Raw genomic sequence first — 23,481 nt, 5'->3', positions numbered from 1 at the left:
TTGTTTGCAGTTTAATATATGCATCATGTTTTTTATGGGGAGACAGCAGAGCCTCCAAAGTACCAATCTCGGTATCCACTACAGCAATTTGTCTAGTGTATTCCCGAGATAGGATATTCATCATCTCTTGAGAGCATAACTGTAAGTTGGTTTCCCATTCTTTTTTGAAAGGGGTATCCACTTGTTCAGTGTGAGGAAAAATTTGTATGCGAAGACCAAAAGGGTTTATCTTGGCGCTAGTATATCTTTCAAAAGACTTAATGTGCCAGAACAGAGACGACTTCTTTTCTAGGAGTTTTCCCAGTTTGCGAAAATGGGAAGAGATCTGGGTATCGACCTGTTCCCCTTTTTCAAATTTTGCTTCATATTGTTGCATCAGGTTCATCCATTCATCGCCTTGATAGGCGGACATGTTAACACTTCTAGTTATTCAAAACCATAAAACAACAAACAAACATATGTTAAATACAGTTGCACAGTGCCAGAGCTCATAGGTTATACTTTCCTGTGTCCATGTGGGGAAGAATAGGTGTTTAGCCACCGGGAAAATATATGAAAAAAAAGGATAAGGACACAATGGGATGGGGGAAAGTGCTGCTCACCCCTAAATAGATAATGAAAAAAGGAAAGTTTCCCCAGTGGGGTTTTTAGGCAGCAAATGTTGTTGCTTGTTGTGGGAAATTACAAAGCCGAAAAGGACCTCCTTGCCTTCTTCAATGCATTGAACATCAACGACTTTAACCTGACATTCACTATGATACATGACAAAAATACTTTAACTTTCCTTGATGTGAAATTGTTCATTGATCCTGACAGATACTTACGCAGTACTCTGTTTCGGAAAGCTACAGCAGGCAATACCATCTTACACTTTGACAGCCACCATCCAATTCCCTTAAAAAGTTCCATCCCTTATGGGCAATATTTGCGGCTCCGCCGCAATTGCTCAACAGACTCGCTCTTCAGGGAGGAGGCAGACCAACTCCAGACTAGACTTCTAACCAGAGGATATAGTAGAAACTGCCTGCGCAGGGCCTATAACCGATCCTCTACTCAATTAAGAAATGATCTCTTATCGAAAAAGAAAACTATAACTGACTTCAAATCCGAGACCACTAGACCAGTCTTCCGCTATTCTTTGCAACACAAAGCGATAAAAGACATAATACAGAAACACTGGACAATCTTAACCGATGACCCTAAAATTAATCCCTTCATTACCACACATCCCTCCATTATACATAGGCGGGCCATGTCTATTAGGGATTTTTTAGTGTCTAGTGAGTTCAAGGATATTACAAATGAGAAATCACGGTGTCCCCTACCTGGTACCTTCCAGTGTGGACACTGCTCATGCTGTTGCCTAATAAGAAGAGAAAAAACCTTTTGCCTCCCAAATGGCGAGACCTTCAAGCCCAAATATTTTGTGAATTGCCGCACACGCGGAGTGGTGTATCTCATGGAGTGCGAGTGTGGGGCCTATTACATAGGTAAAACTAAACAGGAATTCCAAAAACGAATCTCCAAACACAAGTATAGTATGACCATTGGGAACATTTACCTCCCCATAGGGAGGCATGTTGCCCTCTCTCATAACTATCGTGTACCACACGTAAGTTTTGCCGCCCTCGATCACGTTCTTGTTCCAGATCGGGGAGGCGACTGGAATAAAACTGTACTACAACGCGAACAGAAATGGATATTCAGGCTGGGGGCTACTCAGCAACCAGGCCTGAATGATGCCCTTTCATTCGCCCCCTTTTTAAAAGGTTTCACCTCGGGAAAAACCCAATAAAATTGTTCTATGTATATATCATATTCTTCATTAAATACCCACACATGTCATGTCCATGGCACCACCATCAGAATCAATATATGGCTAATATCCATATATCTGGATGCTTCTGTTCCAAATACATAAAATTTGGTACAATCAATATTATTATTATTTTGTACATTTTCTCTTATTCCAAAAAAACTCCAAATAGCCACTCGGAACATCTCTATATCCCTATATCCCCCTCTAAGTATCATAGTCCATAGTATAGACAATTCAACATATGTTTACCCACCCACAGCGGCAATGCCAGATGTTCATGATAAAACTCCAAAAAACAAGCATATATGGTCTATGCATAAATCTTTTGACATCCACTGCTCATGATCAATGCTGTGACTGTAATATAATCATGTATGTAATCTCTGCTGTGATGGGCATAAATGTTCACTTTCAGCAGAATTTATTTCTATATCTATAAATAAGTACTTTATTAATATATCTTTTTTCTTCCTATAGGACCCTGTCATGTCTCCACCGGGTGGTTTTTCCCTCTTGAGTACCTCTACAATTTGCTACCTTTGTGGTCTCTCAGTGGGGAGGGGGAGACGCAGGGCCCTGTGTTCTCTTCTTCCTCCACAAGATGGTGCTAACTGCGCCATGATGGAGGTGTTTCCTCCCCACTGACGGCGTCAGCGACGCTCCCTGGAGCCGTGGACGCCCCGTGCGCGCGCACGTGACGTCACTGCGGCGCTCGCAATCGCAACAGAGGGTTGGGGTTAATTCCCCTCTCTGACGCCGAGGAGCTCACAGCTGGGAGGGTCATCTGACCCTGGCATCCTGATTCAGTTGGAGGAGCTTGTTTGGGAGGGGCAGCCCACCAGGTTGGACAGGGATTTTCCAAGCAAGGCATCAGCTGCCTAAGAGTGATTACCTAAGTGGAGGCACCTGACATGCACATACTTAAACACACTAGGTGTACACCTGACACCTGCCTGTGATCCCATTCCCATACCTTACTGGATACACCACACAGAGGGTAAGACTACAATCTTCCAAAACTCTGCACACTTGCAACAACTTTTTTCTGTTGATTCATTATTATTTATGAATCACACCTTTTTTTCTCCAGATACGCCTACTAATGCCTCTTCTGGAATTTGTTTCTATAATCTATTATACATCCAAACAAGGTAACTTTATTACAACTCTATTTAATCTCTATAACAACACTATTTATTAATAATGCACTTTTTTATCATTTAGCTGCACACTTTTACACTAATCTAACTGGCACTCTTTTATCTAACATATTTACCTACCTTTCACCCCATTAGCCCCCACTCATAGCAGTTTCGTTCCCTTTGTTTGTGTCCTTTACCATTTATTATCATATTCACACATCACCATCCACCCATTTATTCACTTATTTAATTCTACTGTTTTATATTTATTTATTTCTACCCAACAATTTTTATTCTTTATTTTTCCTGTCTCTCACATATTCACCCACACATACACATTTCACACTCACTAAGAAATTCATCCCTACACATACACTTTTGTTTTGATTCACCACACATTATACCAACATATAATAATTTTTTGGTATCCTAATTTAATCTATATTGTATTTCATATAACAAATCGAAATTAAGTTCGATTACCCTTCCCATCATCACCCCTTCCTTTACACCACTGAACTTTCCATATGCACTTACATAATTAAGTTTTATATGGTACTCTAGATATCCGTCTTTACATATATACTATTATAATGGGGTACATGTGCAGGTCTAGCGCCATCTACTGATACAATTTATTATTATTTTTATACTTTAAAATATATCTAAATTTGGTACTCATACCACTCTATTTTTGAACTCTTAAATAGGCATCACTCAGGCAGCTTGCTTTGCTGGGCCCCCTGTCCACCTGCCCGGCCCACGCTCCCTGGCTGTACTTGGATTCCTTCCCACTCACACTGTGAGTTCCTGTAGGCCACTCATAAGGGGCATTTCTGTGGACTCTCGTGTGGGGGTATAGACCACCCGTATGGAGACAAGCTATCAGGGATCCTCAGGACTTTAACTCTACTCTGGTCCAAATAAAACTGAGAAACACAACCTGTGAGTTGGTAACTATACATTTTAAAACATATTCTTACTCAGACTGTACTATATATTATGTATTCTATTATTATATATTTATTTTTTGTTATAGTTTGCATCATATACCTTTTCCTCCGAAGAAGACTCACATGCAAGAGTCGAAACGCGTCAGGAACATTTTGACTCAAAGATCAGCCAATCATGTTGATCAATGTCATGCAACTTTGATGCTTTATCATCATATGTATGTGTTCTCAATGTTTAAACTGTACCAGAGCTCATTGTTTTATAATCAAACTTGTTCTACTTGCTAAAATAAATATCTTTTCTACCTTTTTTACAAATATTGGTACGCCTTTGTAATTTCCCACAACAAGCAACAACATTTGCTGCCTAAAAACCCCACTGGGGAAACTTTCCTTTTTTCATTATCTATTTAGGGGTGAGCAGCACTTTCCCCCATCCCATTGTGTCCTTATCCTTTTTTTTTCAAGAAATATCTCCTTAACCTACACGGTTTAGGAGATATTTGCAAAAAAGACTGTACCAATGTCTACGGCGCAGGCGCACTGAGTTTTATGAATGGGGTCATGTTGTAAGTGACGGTTCTCGCACGCCTGCGCAGGAGTGACGTCACGCGACCCCGGCCAGTCACAGAGCTGGAGTTTGGGAACCCCGGAAGAAGAGGGGTGAAGAATGGACGCTCGTTACTAGCGAGGAAGACTGGGGACATCGCGGGATTCTCCTGCAGGTAAGTGACACATAATGGGCTACTATGCTACCTTTGCAGGGAAACAAAGAGGAAGTAACACCCACCGGGGTTTACTTCCTCTTTAAATCTGTCCAAACAAGAGTCTAATAGACATCCCGGGTATGATAAAATTTGAAACACAAAATCATAAATTCTACTATAATAAATAACTTACCTGTCCTGGTTGCCCGCGATGTCGGCACCCGAAGCCGATCTGTCCCTTGGCTCTCGGGTGCTGCCGCCGCCATCTTCGGTAAGGGAATCAGGAAGTGAAGCCTTGCGGCCTCACTTCTTGGTTCCTTACAGAGCATGCGCGAGTCATGCTGTGCGATCCCACTGGTCCCTGCTGTCTTCTGGCACCTGTGTGTCTCCCGGAAGACAGAAAAGGGGGACTGAGTAGAGGCCGGACGTGGCGTAGATCACCACAGTGATCTATGTCCGAAAGTGAGAGCAAATACCTGTATTACACAGGTATCTGATCCCTCCTCCCCCTGAAAGGTGCTAAATGTGACACCGGAGGGGGGGAGGGTTCCAAAAAGCAGAAGTTCAATTTTTGGGAGGAACTTTGCTTTAAGGGGCACAAATTTACCTGCCTTCAACCCGACAACCTACGCTACGCCACTGTCTCTTGGCACTTCTCTAATTTTACCGGTGCATTACTGTAACGGAATGACCCGGGACAAACAGAGACTTTGGAAGGATGAGGGGTACTCCTGTGCCAGCGTCATTAATAACTCTTATGTCTAGGGTCACCTTATGTCCGATAGGGCCATAGGGTGACTGAGAAATTATATCCTAAATTACAGGACAGGGGACATTACTGATAGCTCATATTGCAAAGTGTTGGTTTATTCTATGACTCATCTCTCTGTGTAGACTGTTGACATGCTAATTGAGTCTGGTCCAGGATCTCTAATTATGTATGCTAAATACTGTTTTGTGTGTGGAATGGAACTTGTCAAGCTGTATGCGGACACAGAACGTCTGTCTAAAGATATGGTTTGAGGGGAATGCATTGTGTGATGGTGTTTTGTTTGAATTCTGTTAATGAAGGAATGTGACTTCTCAGGTGGAGTGATTAGATCATGATAATTATAGCCCAGCACCGAGATGGCTGGAATGTTTAGCAATTAGCCATCTGAAGGTGTATTGAAGCTCCCCCAGGGTGTGATGTGTGGGTGGAGAGTTTGATTGTTCCTTTCATGCTTAAACTGTATATAAACTTGAGAGCTAACCATTAAAGTTGTCTTGCATTTGAAACCAGAACACAGAGCTGTGTGTCTCGTGTCTGGGGGGAATTCTTATGGGTCGTGTTCGTTTGCCTGATTGTGGAGTGTCAATAAGCTGTCGTGGGTTGATGGAAGGTCGTAAACGGTGGTGACCGTTACAATTACCACTGTAATTTTATGCGTCTTTTGGTCACTAGCGGGGCACTTATAAACCCCACAGTGTTTCCTCGCACACTTATCTGGCCTCTGTCCCTCTGTAAGCAGCCTTTGGGTAAAGAATCCTTCTTACAATGTCCAGATGGCAGCTTCTACCCATCTCCTCTGTAACACTGATTCTCTCTTCAGCCAACTTCCCATTGGGTATCCACCCCAGATCTAGTTTAGTTTCCAGGGCACTCAGCACATGGTTAATGCTGAGGCCAGGCCCAGGCAACAGTTCTTCGCATAGGCCTCCTCCCAGGAAGAAGCCCCCGGGGGAGAGATAGTTATGTAAAGGTGCTCCCAATCAGTTATCATCTCCCAAAGCCTTACCTCTAAGTCAGCTGCTCAAGGGTTGGGGAGGTCAGATAAAAATTCATAACCACATGGGAAAACCTTTCAATACTGCTTGCTGGAGCCTCCTCCCAGCTATAGGTGGAAGCAATCAAGCCACTAGACATAGGGAAGACTCAAAACGTTAAAGTGATACTAAAGCTTGTTTTTTGTTTTTTTAAATAACAAACCTGTCATACTTGCCTCCACTGTGCAGCTAGTTTTGCACAGAATGTCCCCAATCCTACTCTTCTGAGAGCCCTCGGCGGCTCTCGTGGCTCCTCCCCGCATTAGATAACCCCCTGGGAGAAGCGCTCTCCCGTGGCGGTTACCTTGCTGGCACGCTCCTGTGTCATACACTCGGCATCTATGGATGCCGAGTGTATGACTTGGCCCCGCCCCTGTTGCCCGTGTCATTGGATTTGATTGACAGCAGCGGGAGCCAATGGCAGCACTGCTTTCAATCTATCCAATCAAAGCCGGGACTCCATGGAGAGAGGGATGGCGGGAATGCGCCCATGGAAATTTGGGGCTCATGTAAGTAAAATGGGGGGGCTGGGGGGGGGGCCGGACACTGCAAGGTGTTTTTTCACCTCAATGCATAGGGTGCATTAAGGTGAAAAAACAAGAAGGTTTACAACCCCTTTTAATTTAGCTAGGAACACCACTGCATAGGGCAGGGTCCCTACATACAGTATGTTTTGTAGTTTATATGCTTTCTATTTTAGTTAAAGTTGTTACATTTAATGATTTTCTCAATTCTAGACCTGTTCTCAAAGCCAAATATTACCACCATGCTGTATCCGAAGACAGAAGGTGACAACATGACCCTGATATGTGACACAAGTCTCAGTCCAATCAGACAGGGGACAGAACTGCAGTTTGCTTTCTACAGAGATGGACGAGAGGTACAGAAATTTAGTTCATCTCGTCAATATGAAGTCAAGTCTGCTCAGCCTAAGGATTCTGGGAATTATTCCTGTGAAGTGAGAACTCCGACCAACAGTGTCATCAAAAGAAGTGAAGAGTTCTATATCCAGATACAAGGTAAGCATCAAGATTAAACTGTTTTAGAAGGGTTGTACACCTTATTTAAGGTCCTCAGATGTTCTGCATAAATACACACGGAATCCCAAGGTGAACTATAATATATTTAAAGTGGTTGTAAAGGCAGAAGTATTTTTTTTATCCTAATGCATTCTATGCATTAAGATAAAAAAACCTGTGTGCAGCAGCCCCCCCCTCTCAGCCCCCCAATACTTATCTGAGCCCCATCTCGATCCAGCCATGTTGTACGAGAGACTTGGCTGTACAGGACTCTCCCTCCTGGTTGGCTGAGACACAGCAGTGGGGGCCTCATACTATCATAATGAAATCATAATTTCATTCTGTTTAATATTAGGTCAGTTGTTGGATTTTGGAAACTTGTCATCTGAACATATAAATATAGTTAGAAAAGTTGACATTACGGGATCTGGAACATCATGAAACATTTCAAAACCCCTTTCTGCACACTTGTGAAACCCTTTGACTGGTTGTGTTATATCTGAACAAGTACATCCCGTCTTCAGGGACCAAAAAAGATGGCTTAGTATCTCCCCCCCCCCTTGAAACTATAAAGGAATTTTAAAAAGGTTCTAAAGTAATAATTTTTACCCTAATACATTCCCCCCAATAAAGTGATTGTAAGAGTAAAAGGTTTTTTATCTTGATGTATTCTCTTAATGCCCAGGCACACCCTAATCACCCTGTGCAGCATATAAGCATATATTCTCCCTACTGCCCTAGCTCCTCCCTCTACTCCCCACACCACTGCTGGGTTCCCTCCTCTCCTGCTGGCTGTTGTTGCAGGGATGTTTTAGGATGAATGTGGGAAGGGGCCAGTAAATATGTTATTTATTGGCCCCTTCCCTTTCTGAATGAAGAGCGAGTGAGCGATCCGTAGGTAGTGTTTGAGCTTTGGGGTGCACATCCTAATAGGCTGCACACACCTATTTATAAGCTGCTCCCCCCAGCCCCTCTGAAACACTTACCTGAGCCCGATCTTGATCCAACACTGTGCCCATCTGCAGAAACCCTATTCCCCTCTCTCTTTTCACAGGAGACTCTGCAGCAGGGGGAGCCATTGGCTTCTGCTGCTGTCAGTCAAATCCTGTGAGGAGGGATCAAGGGGGCGAGGTTAAGCCATCCTCTATGCGTCTATGGACATAGACAGCCTGGCTTGGGAGCAAGCCTGCATCAGTGCCCCCACATGGAGCCAAGATTGCTGGTGGGGTACTCCAGATAAGAGGGCTCAGGGCTGCTCTGTGCAAAACTATTGTACAGAGCAGGTAAGTATAGTATTTTTTATATTTAAGCTATTTAAGCTTTATAACCACCACTAATAACAAGGTGAAAAATGTGCCACTACTTGTTTCCATCCCTCCTCAAACACTTGCCTGAGTCTGCTCTTAATCCAGTGCTATCCCATGTGCAGCACCACTGGTCTTTCTTCCTGCTCTCATGCCACGTGCACACGATCGGATTTTCCATTGGAAAAACCTTGGATGGTTTTTCCGATGGAATTCCGCTCAAGCTTGGCTTGCATACACAAAAGTTCTCTGAACTTTTGACCGCCAAAAACACAGTGATGTACAACACTACGGCGAGCCGCGAAAATGAAGTTCAATGCTTCCGAGACGATCGGATTTTCCGATAGGATTTTTTTCCGTCGGAAAATTTGAGAACCAGTTCTCAATCTTTTGTTGGGGAAATTTCAACAGCGAAAGTCAGACCATACACACAGTCGGAATTTCCATCCAAAAGCTCACATCGGACTTTTCTTGTTGGAATTTCCAATCGTGTGTACGCAGCATTACAGTATATACTTATGACCTGTCCTGTGAGGAGGGAGCTGGGGTCACATGATGCACACAACATGGCTGGGGAGCACGCTCACACAGGGGCCCTCAGAGCATATGGCTTACTATGGGGACAATCAGAGAAGAGAAGGAGAGAACAGTGCCCGCAAGGGACTGCTAAAAAAGAGGTAAGGTAAGTATAAATAGCTTTTTTATTTAAAAAAAAAATTGTCTTTTACATACCTCCCAACTTTTTGAGATGGGAATGAGGAACACCTATCAGCAAAAGTATACAGGCATAGGACACACCCCTTGCCACGCCCGTTTAAAGGAGAATTGTGCAAAAAAACGAGATTGGTTAAACTCACAAGTGCTTTTTATACCACTACAATTTTTTTCATTCAATACATTTTTATTGAAAAGGAATTATATGCATACAAATAGAATATACATTGAACATAAAGCAATACATAATACAGTCATGTTCAACAATGCAATTGTCAAAAAAATAAATAAATAGAATTCCAAGATAACATGGCGATATACAGTGAAAAAGTTTCATCAAGAGTATCACCGAAAAACCTCTGTTAGTGGGTCTCCACATCCCGGGCACGCTGCACCCGGAGATCCGGACCCCACCCTATATAGCAATCAAGTGTCATCACATACTCATGTAACACTACAATTTTTTTTTATACTGGCTTTTGGAATTTACAAATACAACATTTAGAAATTGGATGAAAAGTTTAGCGCTGGAAAACACTTTTGATAGATAAAAAGTGCATTTTATATACAACTATATAGATCAGACTAAAAATGAGGGACAAATGAGGAGGAAACAGGGACAGATGGACATTGCTTCAAATCAGGGACAGTCCCTTGAAATCGGGGACAGTTGGGAGCTATGCCTTTTACAACCACTTTAAGAACTTAAGTCATTCATGAGAGCCAGTGGCCTGGATTCAGATACATTGGTGTATCTTCTCGGGGGGCGTAACGTATCTCAGATACGTTACGCCGCCGTAAATTAGGGCGCAAGTTCCGTATTCAGAAAGAACTTGCGCCCTATGTTACGGCGGCGTAATGTATGTGGTCCGGCGTAAGCCTGCCTAATTCAAATGTGGATGATGTGGGCGTGTTTTATCAAAATTTAGTGTGACCCCACGTATTTGATGTTTTTTACGAACGGCGCATGAAAGAATCCCAGTGCGCATGCTCGAAATTACGCCGCAAAACGTCAATGCTTTAGACATGAACATAACTTACGTACAGCCCTATTCGTGAACGACGTACGCAAACAACTTAACATTTTCAAAATTCGACGCGGGAACGACGTCCATACTTAACATTGGATACCCCTCATATAGCAGGGGTAACTTTACGCCGGAAAAAGCCTAACGTAAACTACGTAAAAAAATGCGCCGGGCGGACGTACGTTTCTGAATTGGCGTATCAACCTATTTGCATATTGCTTGCGTAAATATACGGAAGCGCCACCTAGTGGCCAGCGTAAATATGCAGCCTAAGATACAACAGTGCAAGACACTTACGCCGGTCGGATCTTAGGGAAATCTATGCGTAACTGATTCTATGAATCAGTCGCATAGATACGACGCCGCACACTCAGAGATATGACGGCGTATCCGGAGATACGCCGTCGTATCTCCTTTCTGAATCCGGGCCAGTGACTCTATTATCAGCTTGGACTACTTAGCAAACAAACTACTTTGCGTGAAACCAAAGACCAAGCAAACTTTGATCACTTTTAATCCTATTAATTATGCAGTTGCTATTGTGTTTTGTAGTACCTTTTCTGTAAATAAATTCTTGCACTGATTTTTTTTTCAGTAAAACAACATTTTAAATTGTCAAGCTAAATCTCTAAATGCTCTAAATCATAAATTAAAGAATCCTTGTCTCCTTGAAGAAAGCTGGTATATTTTAAACTCTTGGTTACATGTTACATTCTTGGATGGATGTGGCAGCAAGTGACATTCTGATGTAGCATTTCCTTAGCATTCATAATTGCTATAGCAGATGCTGTGAGCAGTGTGTATCTACTGTAGCAGTGGGACCCTGTGCTACTGAGAAGATTGCTGGTTTACGCCAGATTTTTGGAGAATCAGGCACGCTGATTGCACAGCTGTGTGCTGGGCTATTAGTTGTGACCTGACTATGGCTCAGGGCTCCACACAACAGACAAGAGGTCTGTACCTGGGAGTCAGGTGGACTCCCAACCTCTTCAGGAGTTATAGAGGCTTCATGGGGCAGCCAGAGCGTGCATGTCTGCAGGAGGAAGACTTAAGGCCTATACACACGCTTTGATTTTCAGACGTCAATGTTGTAATATGTTGGCCGATTTATGTAGGATATTGTATTACATTACCATTGTAGCGCTGACATTCTTGTATATTGATGTGTGTTTGCATACTTTAATACAACGTCTATGGACATTGCTATGTTCAAGTATTTGGAGCCATCTAGTGACCAAATACTGGTAATGCAGAGAGATGTTTTGTTTAGTATTTTGGTTGCCTTGGAGACGAGGAGAGACCCAAATACTGGTAATGCAGAGAGATGTTTTGGTTGAGGATTTTGGTTGCCTTGGAGACGAGGGGAGACAAGAGTGTAAACAAAAGCCTTCTGGAGGCTGATGCCGAGCTGCTGGGGAGAAAAAGGCTGAGCTCGGAGAGCTAGAGAAGTGGCCGGATTGCAGAGACCGAGAGACACTCATCCGAGCATCAGAGAACCGGATCCATCCAGCGGAGCTGAACAGAGCTGACGGAGAAGCAAGTTGCAGTCACAGGACCCTGAACAAAAGTTACTACCCGGAGCTCCGATCCAGTGGGTGAGCGGGTCACGACCCACAGTTTGCTAAGTTTACACACAGACTCATATACAGGCCTCACTTGGATTTATAGTTCCACAGAGGAGCAGAGGAACTGAAACTGAGAAGGCTTGAGGCCTATCTAATTTGACATTTCAAGCGATTTTAAAATAGTTGTTGCAGTTACACCAGGAGCATTTTCACTTCAATTTGACTCATCAAAACTGTGGATTACAAATCACTTTAGCTAGCGAAGAAAAGAAGATAAAAGACCAAGTACTTTAAGTGAGATCTCACGCATAGCTAATAAAGTAGGGGGAGCTCCCAGGTATAAAATGTTTATGTATATTGTTTTCAAAAAGCTTATGTTTAAATCAATTGTGCTGTCGTCTTACGTTGGGATGACAGCACAATTACTGTAATCACTTATTTGCATATTTCACAGTAAAATATATCTCTGGTTAAGTATCCAGTTGTTGTGGCGTACTGTTTTTCTCACTCCAAATGCAGTCAGTGGATCCTGGGGTTATAATACAGGTATTTTGTATTGTCTTACATTGTATTGTATTGCATTGCATCACAGCTGTGCCAAGGGGATTGAGCCAAGTTAGTGGGGTTTATTAGTAGAGTGCAGGCCCAAATTAAACCAGCAGCTCCTTCGGGGGTCAGTGCTACACGTGGGGGCTCGTCCGGGATTCCTGTCACTCTACAAGCAAGCCCGCCCCTTCACGCTATCATGGACCCCATCAAAGTAGTCCAATGGTGCAAAGCAGAAGGGACAAGCTCAGAAGCGAGCGTGGTCATTGAACTTCCAGGGAGCGACTGGGGAAAGAAACAAATTAAAGAGTTGGTACAAGCATTGTCCCCGGACATAAAGGCTTACGTGGTCGCAGTGAAACCCGATCCTGGGACCGACTGCACCTATGCACTGATAGAGTGGGAACGGGATGTCCCTGAAAACTTCCACGGTGCCAGTATAAAATTGTCCGAAAAGACAGAGTTCCACCTGACACACCCCAGCAAACATGAAGGGCGCTCTCCCAGTCAAAAGCAGTTAGAACCTTTAGACAGGAAAGCAGAGGCTGCTGTTAAATCACTGGCAGAACGACAGCTGGCTGATCTGAAGCGACAGTACTGTAACATACAGGAGAGGTTTCAGGAGACCTCCAGTATGATAGCTGAACGCATTAATGGGTTACGTGTCGTTTTGGAGGACCAGAAAGATGGCCAGATAACGCCCAACACTGGGAAGGTACTGAAGAAACGCACCCAGGGCCGCTTGCAGGAAGTAACCATCCGGAAGGATTTCCACATTGACGGCCAGATAGGAGAAAGAGGGCAGAAGGACAAACTGTCCTACACCAGCCTCCTACACCAAATAGAGTTGGGGCTACAGAAAGGATATCTGGAATCGGAAATTAGAGAGGCTGTAATCCATGCCATCAGCCCAGGTTCAAGTGTTAGGGGCATGTTGGAGAGGAAGAGTGGATTGACCTTGAACCAGCTAAAGAGGATACTGAAAAGCTATTATGAGGAGGAAGATGCCACTGAGCTGTTTCATCGACTGATAAATATGACACAGGATAATAGAGAGACTCCTCAGAACTTCCTATTTCGGGCCATTGAGCTCAAGGACCGCCTGCTGTTCACATCAAAGGAAGAAGGAAATGGAGAACATTTTGGAGCCGAGCTAGTTAAGAGGAAATTTAGGAGATCTGTGACTACGGGATTGAGGAGTGACTATATCAAGCTACAACTGAAGCAGTATTTGGAAGATCCCTCCACTCCGGATGAGGTCCTCATTGAGAAAGTGAATGAAGCGGATAAAATGGAGATTGAGAGGGACCAAAAACAGGGGAAACTTCAACCTCCTAGCACCACAAGTGCTAAAATACAGCAGATAGGTGTCCCCTCAGACACTCAGGAACTTAATGTATTGGCAACAAGCGTTGAACAGGGATCATGGCTTTCACCTATTCACCACCTACCCGTAGGTCAGACTGAACTGGAGAAGCTGTTCCAAACCCAGAAAGAAATACTGGAGATGATGACCATGTTGATGATTCGTCTGGTGAAACCCCAGACAGAAGAAGTCCTGCCACTCAAGGCTCCAGAGACTCCTACCATTAATCATCCTATGAAACAAACACAGACAGTATGCTTCAAATGTGGAGGAGTAGGACATCTCAGGCGAGTGTGCCCAAGCCCAGTAACTGAAACAAAATCCAAACAACTGGGGGAAAAACTTCAGAGGGCCCCAGTGAAGGAGTCAACTGGGCGCCCGGTTGCAATAGCGAACTCCCCACCGACACATATACCCCTGACCACTGAGGTCACCAACAAGCCAGGAGGGAAAAGAGAGAGACCCCCAAAACCAAAGGCGAAGGTACAAGCCACCAGGCAGGTCAAAGGTACTGCAATCAGTGGATTTCCCCCCAAGCTAGTGGGACCCTCCCCAATTGTTCCCATCCAAGTAGAGGAGATTTATACGAAAGCCCTGCTGGACACTGGAGCCCAAGTAACCTTGCTCTACAGGGATTTCTATGACAGACATCTCAAGCACCTGCCGTTACAGAAATTGGAGGAACTAGAGATATGGGGATTAGGCACCCAGAACTTCCCATATGATGGTTACCTGCCGGTCAGACTCACCTTCGACCCAAGTACAGCAGGAGAGGCTGAGACTTTCGACACCTTGGCCATAGTGTGCCCTCGTCCCCCAGGGGCTGACAAAAATTCCCTCATCATTGGGACGAACACTGACTTGGTGAGGAGGCTACTTGCACCGCTTGTGCTGCAGAAGGGGACCCTCCCCACTAAAATACATCCAATGTTGGCCCAGACATACCGAGACCTTAGACAGGAGGAAGAGGCTCCTGAAGAGGGAGTGGGGAAAATCTGGCTCCTGGATAGGGAAAAGAGGTTAGTCCAGCCAGGTGAAGTAGTCTGTCTGAGAGCCTCCGTCAAGTTAAGCTGGAAAAAAACAGGTCCTTTCATTGTCCTTGAAAATACAAGCCAGGAAGAAAAAAAGGGGTTAGAACTTATCCCTGAAGTATTGCCCACCAGGGCATTGAAGAGAACTCACGGCAAAGTTCCAGTCAGTGTCCGCAACACAGCAGCTGTGCCAGTTAGGGTGCCAGCCAGACTACTGTTAGGACAGGTCAGCCCAGCAACTCCAGTCGCAGCATGTGGTTCGACGGAAGGACCAGCAGCAGAAATCCCTGTAGAAGAATTCTGCCCAAAGAATACGCCTCTTACTCCTGCATGGAGAGAAAGAGCTAAAGCCCAACTTCTGAGATGGAGGGCAGCTTTCTCAAAAAGTGAATTTGATGTGGGTTTGGCAAAGAGTGCCACCCACCGAATTCGACTGGAGGAAGACAAGCCGTTTCGTTAAAGGGTTAGGCGAATCCCATTGGGAGATCTGGAAGATTTGAGGGAACAACTGGCTGAACTCAAGAGGACTGGCATTATCCGGGAGTCCAGGAGTCCTTATGCCTCCCCAATAGTGGTGGTCAGGAAGAACGGGTCCCTACGCCTATGTATCGATTACAGGACCCTGAACCGGAGGACCATTCCTGACCAGTACACCACACATCGGATAGAGGATGCTCTGCAGAGCCTGTCGGGAGCAAAGTGGTTCAGTGTGCTGGACTTAAAGAGTGGGTATTATCAGATCCCCATGTGCCCTGAAGACAAAGAGAAGACCGCTTTTATCACCCCAGTCGGATTCTTTGAGTTCAACCGAATGCCACAAGGCCTGTCTGGGGCCCCAGCAACATTCCAGAGGTTGATGGAAAAAACAGTGGGTGACATGAACCTACTTGAAGTACTAGTTTACCTGGATGACGTCATAGTATTTGGAAGAACGTTGGAAGAGCACGAAGAACGCCTGGAGAAGGTCCTGAAGAGACTTCATGATGAAGGTCTGAAGCTCTCTATGGAAAAATGCCAGTTCTACCAGCCCTCAGTGAATTACCTGGGACACATTGTGTCTGAAGAGGGAGTGGCAACCGATCCCAAGAAGTTAGAAGCTGTCACTTCTTGGCCAAGGCCCACCAACGTGACTGAACTCAGGTCATTCTTAGGCTTCTGTTCGTACTACAGAAGGTTCGTGGAGGGGTTCGCTAAAATAGCCCACCCACTCACTGAGCTCCTGAAGAAACAGGAAGAAGTTAGTGTAAGCCCAGATCAGTCAAGGAAGCCAAAAGAAGGGCCCAGAAGGAAGAAAGAGTCCATCCAGGACCAGTGGACTCCAGGATGTGAGGAAGCCTTCAGACAATTGAAGTGGAGCCTTACCACTGCTCCAGTTTTGGCCTATGCAGACCCTGCCAAACCATACGAGTTGCATGTGGATGCCAGCCATGACGGACTGGGAGGAGTGCTCTATCAAGAGCATGAAGGGCATCTGCAGCCGATTGCCTATGTGAGCAGAAGTTTGATTCCTGCCGAAAGAAACTATCCGACTCACAAGCTTGAATTTCTGGCTCTGAAGTGGGCAGTGGTAGACAAGTTGAAGGATTACCTTTATGGGGCTGAATTCGTGGTAAAGACGGACAACAACCCCCTCACATACCTGCTCACCACTGCAAAGCTGGACGCCACCGGTCACAGGTGGCTAGCTGCTCTCTCGGCATTTACCTTCAGCCTGAAATACAGACCAGGGGTTGGTAATCGAGATGCGGATGCTCTATCAAGAAGGCCTCATGACCCCCGAAATCCATCAGAAGACTGGACTCAACTTACTCCAGAGGGGGTAAGAGCCCTTTGTGAAGGGACAAGTCTACATGGTAGAGGTGGGGCCAGAGCTGAAGAAGTGGGAGTATCCTCAGCGGGAGTACCCAGGTGCTATTGCAACGTCTCCCAGGTTGTACAAGAGGGTCTCCCCAAGCTATCCAGAAAGGATCTCAGGAGAGATCAGGAGGAAGATCCACTGTGTGGGCTGGTGCTGAAGGCATTGGAACATCAACAGTCTGATGTGCTGCAGAAGAGCCCCAAGAAGGAAGCCCGGCTGATACTGAAAGAATGGGATCGGTTGCAGTTGCAACAAGGGGTGGTCTACCGAAGGGGCCCCTCTGATGATCCAGAAGCAAAGTGGCAGCTGCTCCTGCCGGAAAAGCACAGAGAGAGGGTACTGATTGCTTTACACGATCATCATGGTCATTTGGGAGCCGAGAGGACTTTCCAACTAGTAAGGGACAGGTTCTACTGGCCTCACATGAGGAAAGAAGTGGAGAGTTACTGTCATTCCTGCCTCAGGTGTATACAACGAAAGACATTGCCCCAGAGGGCTGCCCCAATGGGCCATTTGGAGAGCCAGGGACCAATGGACCTGGTCTGCATAGACTTTCTTTGTTTGGAATCCGATCTGAGTGGGCAGGGGGACATCTTGGTGGTAACAGATCACTTTACCCGTTATGCCCAAGCATTTCCTACTAGAGACCAGCAAGCAACCACAGTAGCAAAGACTCTCCTGGAAAAGTTCTTCGTCCATTATGGCTTACCTCAACGGATACATTCGGACCAAGGAAGGGACTTTGAGAGCAAATTAATAAAAAGACTGTTGGATCTACTAGGCATACAAAAGTCCAGGACTACTCCTTATCACCCACAAGGGGACCCTCAACCGGAAAGGTTCAACAGGACTCTCCTGAATATGTTGGGGACGTTGACTGCGGAACAGAAACCCCATTGGAGTAAACACATTACTGCACTGGTTCATGCCTACAACAGTACCAAAAGTGACGCCACTGGGTATTCACCTTACAGATTGATGTTCGGCCGTGAAGCCCGATTACCAGTCGACCTGGCTTTTGGTTCCTCCTTGGATCACACATCAGAGACCTCCCATAGAGGGTATGTGGATAGGCTGCGGAGGAGCCTGAAGATAGCTTACGAGCAGGCTCAAGCCACCTCGAACTCCAGAGTCAACAGGAACAAGAGAAACTTTGACCTGAAAGTAAGAGTTCAGGATCTTCAACCAGGTGACCGGGTTTTGCTGAGGAATCTAGGCATCCCAGGCAAGCATAAGTTGGCTGATCGTTGGAGATCACAGCCTTATGTTGTGTGTAGGAAGCTTCCAGGGCTCCCAGTGTATGAAATCAAGCCAGAAGGAAACACTGGGCCAATAAAAACCTGGCATCGGAATCACCTTTTACCTCTCACTGAGGCAGTCAGGATAAGCACAGAGGAGGAATTCCCATCCACATCCACCGATGTGTGTAGGCCAATAACCAGATCTCAGCCTGCACCCTCTACAGATGAAGATGAGGAAGTGGAGCAGTGGCGGCTGGTGAATTTTTAGAATGGGGGGGCGCCAGACTCCGCCCCTCCTGGTTGACCACTCCCTCTTCTCATAAGCCACACCCCTTATATAATCCACCCATTCCGCCCCTGTATTCCACTAGTGTCAGGAGTATTTAGCAAGAAAAAAAATTAATGCAATGAAAAATTAAGAAATGTCTACATTGCTTTACAGCTTTACAATACCATGATCTAACAGCATACGGGACAGAATCAAAGACTGCAAATACTGCAGAGTGTATAGTGGTGGGTGGTATGTGTAGGAGAGGGGTGCGGAGTGTATGGCGGTACATGTAGGAGAGGGGTGCGGAGTGTATGGCGGTACATGTAGGAGAGGGGTGCATGGCGGTACATGTAGGAGAGGGGTGCATGGCGGTACATGTAGGAGAGGGGTGCATGGCGGTACATGTAGGAGAGGGGTGAGGAGTGTATGGCGGTACATGTAGGAGAGGGGTGAGGAGTGTATGGCGGTACATGTAGGAGAGGGGTGAGGAGTGTATGGCGGTACATGTAGGAGAGGGGTGAGGAGTGTATGGCGGTACATGTAGGAGAGGGGTGAGGAGTGTATGGAGGTGCATGTAGGAGAGGGGTGCGGAGTGTATGGCGGTGCATGTAGGAGAGGGGTGCGGAGTGTATGGCGGTGCATGTAGGAGAGGGGTGCGGAGTGTATGGCGGTGCATGTAGGAGAGGGGTGAGGAGTGTATGGCGGTGCATGTAGGAGAGGGGTGAGGAGTGTATGGCGGTGCATGTAGGAGAGGGGTGAGGAGTGTATGGCGGTGCATGTAGGAGAGGGGTGAGGAGTGTATGGCGGTGCATGTAGGAGAGGGGTGAGGAGTGTATGGCGGTGCATGTAGGAGAGGGGTGAGGAGTGTATGGCGGTGCATGTAGGAGAGGCGTGAGGAGTGTATGGCGGTGCATGTAGGAGAGGTGTGAGGAGTGTATGGCGGTGCATGTAGGAGAGGGGTGCAGGGCACATTACATGGATAGGGGTGCAGGGCACATTACATGGATAGGGGTGCAGGGCACATTACATGGATAGGGGTGCAGGGCACATTACATGGGGAGGGGTGCAGGGCACATTACATGGGGAGGGGTGCAGGGCACATTATATAGGGCACAAGGTAAAAAGGCAGCTGCTGGACAGTGTAGAGTTAATTGTACATCCCATTGGAATTAAACTGATCAGCTGTGCCTGTGTTGGGGGGGAGAGCAGATAATATATATATATATATATATATATATATATATATATATATATATATATTACTAGGCTAAGCAGTTGGAATGCTGGGATTGCAGGGAGATAACTGGTCTGATAAGAGGCAAAGTACAAGAGAAAAAGGCTGCAATCCTAGCTCAGTGTGACTGTAAAGATAAAAACATCGTGCAGCTTCACAGAGACAGAGGGGAGATATGACAGGGAGAGCCAGTGGAGATCATTCTGGAGGGAGGGGGGGAGAGGGGTGAACACAAACGGAGCCATGCTGGCTGCAAGAGAGTGACACATGAGAGGAGAAATTAACTCTCAGCTGGAGAGAGAGAGAGAACCTCCAATCCCCACACTCACCTTCAGCTTCAGGCTCGGCACTGTCAGCTCCAGTGCCCATCCATTAGTGATCCGATTCCTGCCTCCATAAGTTTACTAAGGGAGAGGGGGATCGGGAGCAGGCATCTTCACCTGGCTGCAGGCTCACTCTGATGCGTCCCTCTGAGATGCATAGTGCTGACGTCACTTCCTGTTGTCGGCACTATGCACAGTATACACTGGGTGCCGTGCACCCGCCCGGTCACAAGTCCATCGCGCCGGAAGCAAGTGGCGCGATGGGCATAGCCACAAAGGCATATTTTGCCTGCCAATGTAGCGCCTCGTCTGCAATCTTGTGATTGCACAGACGTGGCGCTACTCGTACCGCACTGCACCGGCGCCCAGCGCCCGGGAACAGTGCACATAGGGACCTTTTTTTGCTTTATTTTTTTTTAAAGGGACATGTTTAAATAAATTTTTTTTTTTTTTTTTTTTTTTTTTTACTGACTTGGGGGGAGGGGGGGCGGCGCCCGGGCGCCCCCTATGGACGGGCCGCCACTGAAGTGGAGATGAGTTGGCTGTGGCCTCCGGAAACTTCACAAACAGATGCTGATATCTCTTCAGAAGTAGAGGAGGATAATAACGGAACTCTCAGGGCAGAGGCCCCAGAATTTGTGCCGGCAACTCATCTTGCAGAAGAGCCCAGTACTCTTATTTACTCTCCATTTTTAGTCACTGAGAGGAGGGATGACGACATTTGTCAAAAAGGAATGGATACCCCGAAAGTGAGACATTCGCCCACCACGCAGACTGACTTATGATACATTGGGCGAATGCTCTGAAGCATCTCAGTTTGTCAGCAAAAGAAACCTTGAACTGTCTGGTCCCTCTACTTTTGATTCAGTAAGGGACAACCCCACCTCACCCCTTGGCACATCTGTACCAGACACAGTAGTATCAGCTGTGAGTGCACAGGATAGCTCCCCATCATATGACAATTGGTGGGAAGCTCCTCTGTCTGTATTGTATAACCGTATAGAGGCTAAAATGCAGAATAGAGTTAGCAATTTGAACCTCTTTGGAGGACCAAAGAGATAAAGTAGGGGGAGTGTGTAGCGCTGACATTCTTGTATATTGATGTGTGTTTGCATACTTTAATACAACGTCTATGGACATTGCTATGTTCAAGTATTTGGAGCCATCTAGTGACCAAATACTGGTAATGCAGAGAGATGTTTTGTTTAGTATTTTGGTTGCCTTGGAGACGAGGAGAGACCCAAATACTGGTAATGCAGAGAGATGTTTTGGTTGAGGATTTTGGTTGCCTTGGAGACGAGGGGAGACAAGAGTGTAAACAAAAGCCTTCTGGAGGCTGATGCCGAGCTGCTGGGGAGAAAAAGGCTGAGCTCGGAGAGCTAGAGAAGTGGCCGGATTGCAGAGACCGAGAGACACTCATCCGAGCATCAGAGAACCGGATCCATCCAGCGGAGCTGAACAGAGCTGACGGAGAAGCAAGTTGCAGTCACAGGACCCTGAACAAAAGTTACTACCCGGAGCTCCGATCCAGTGGGTGAGCGGGTCACGACCCACAGTTTGCTAAGTTTACACACAGACTCATATACAGGCCTCACTTGGATTTATAGTTCCACAGAGGAGCAGAGGAACTGAAACTGAGAAGGCTTGAGGCCTATCTAATTTGACATTTCAAGCGATTTTAAAATAGTTGTTGCAGTTACACCAGGAGCATTTTCACTTCAATTTGACTCATCAAAACTGTGGATTACAAATCACTTTAGCTAGCGAAGAAAAGAAGATAAAAGACCAAGTACTTTAAGTGAGATCTCACGCATAGCTAATAAAGTAGGGGGAGCTCCCAGGTATAAAATGTTTATGTATATTGTTTTCAAAAAGCTTATGTTTAAATCAATTGTGCTGTCGTCTTACGTTGGGATGACAGCACAATTACTGTAATCACTTATTTGCATATTTCACAGTAAAATATATCTCTGGTTAGGTATCCAGTTGTTGTGGCGTACTGTTTTTCTCACTCCAAATGCAGTCAGTGGATCCTGGGGTTATAATACAGGTATTTTGTATTGTCTTACATTGTATTGTATTGCATTGCATCACAGCTGTGCCAAGGGGATTGAGCCAAGTTAGTGGGGTTTATTAGTAGAGTGCAGGCCCAAATTAAACCAGCAGCTCCTTCGGGGGTCAGTGCTACACCATATTGACAAGGAATTCAGTTGAACTGTCGAAGCCAGCTGAATTCTAACATATCAAAGGGACAGCTGAAGGCCCTTGGATGAGTTAATCTTATGCAAGACTACCTAGGTGTGTGAGGTGGCCCATTAACCTCAAAGGGTACATTGCTTACATACGTAAGGAAGTATTTATTGATGGTAATTAGACTTGCGGGGGTATTCATTCATGGGAAACTTGGTTGACCTGGAAGAATCCCTCCCTCCAGTGTGAGACCAGTATTTGAGACATTCAAGCTGACATTCAGTCAGTCTTGTCACTCTGTATGAATATGAAGGCGCAGGTCTAGAATTGAGCTAGTCAAATGGGACTTTGAATTACTCTGTGGATTTGTATCATCTGTGGAATTTGGACTTTGTTCTGTGTTGGAAGCCAAATAAATTGCACTCTCTGGAGAACTTGGGTGTTGCTATGGAACATTATATCACTACAGTCAATTGTGTTACGACGACCGATCGTCTGCAAATCTTACCGTTAGTACAGCGCTTTCGACAACCAATTTCACTTTTTTGTCAGATGTGAACTCAACATCTGATTTTCCTTTGTATCATTAGTACGGTTTTCATCTGAAAAAAAAAACGTAAGAGCTAGACTACGCATGCTCAGAAACAAAAGAATACATACAAAAATTTTCAACACGTTACGTCACTTCTGACGTTGTTTTCTGTCAAATGAAAATTCTTGTTAGTAACCTCTTCACTTTCAACATGAAACTAGCATATAGTCCGAAATCAAAGCGTGTGTACGAGGCTTTAGTCTGTGACAAAGCAGCAAGGTGCTGCTTGTGACTAAGCTTCGAGAGAGCTTGACTCTAAGGAAGTCTTTTGGTCTGAAGAGCAGGTCTAAGGCTTCCACTTGAGGCCTAAAGCAGACATGTAGCAAGAGAGTAAGCCAGGAGGCTAAATAATTCAGATTGTGCAAGTTACAGTAATGGTGGAACGCCCTGCGTGGGCTACTGATGGCTTTCGTGAACTTTTCTGTTCTTTTAAATAAAAGTGGGCTACCATGCCCTTAAAGATATAGCTTTGGACTGGCACACGCATTGAAAATGCACCTACCGCTTGAGTCTGATCACCCAATCTTACACTACATTAAAGCATGTGGTGGCTACTATTTGTGTGTGTAAAGGGTGAACTGTGGCATTGCCCCCATCCCAATGATGTCCACTCTCAGCCTACTGGCTCTTAGATGTTGTCCCATGCAAAATCTCTATGCAGGATGATGGTACAGCCATACCATTGCTTTGTAAATTATAACTGTAACGAAATGTCCAACACTCCGCTTGAGTGCTTTCGTCATATACCGCTTCCTCCCAGTCTGAATATAGA

The 23,481-nt window shown here is 45.5% G+C and overlaps 1 protein-coding gene across 3 annotated transcripts in view; it reads left to right on the top strand.

Annotated features, from left to right (window-relative positions):
* Positions 1 to 23,481, top strand: part of LOC120920735 (high affinity immunoglobulin gamma Fc receptor I-like) — a 152,193-nt gene that overhangs the window by 110,231 nt on the left and 18,481 nt on the right. For all 3 annotated transcript variants that reach the window (XM_040332978.1, XM_040332979.1, XM_040332977.1), the window contains exon 7: positions 7,165 to 7,446. In XM_040332978.1, the coding sequence (XP_040188912.1) occupies positions 7,165 to 7,446 (282 nt within the window). The remainder of the gene's footprint in view (positions 1 to 7,164; positions 7,447 to 23,481) is intronic.

This window comes from Rana temporaria, chromosome 13 (assembly GCF_905171775.1).
Source record: "Rana temporaria chromosome 13, aRanTem1.1, whole genome shotgun sequence".
NCBI lineage: Eukaryota > Metazoa > Chordata > Amphibia > Anura > Ranidae > Rana > Rana temporaria.
The sequence above is the reverse complement of the archived record's forward strand: the minus strand, read 5'-3'. Positions and strand labels throughout refer to the sequence as shown.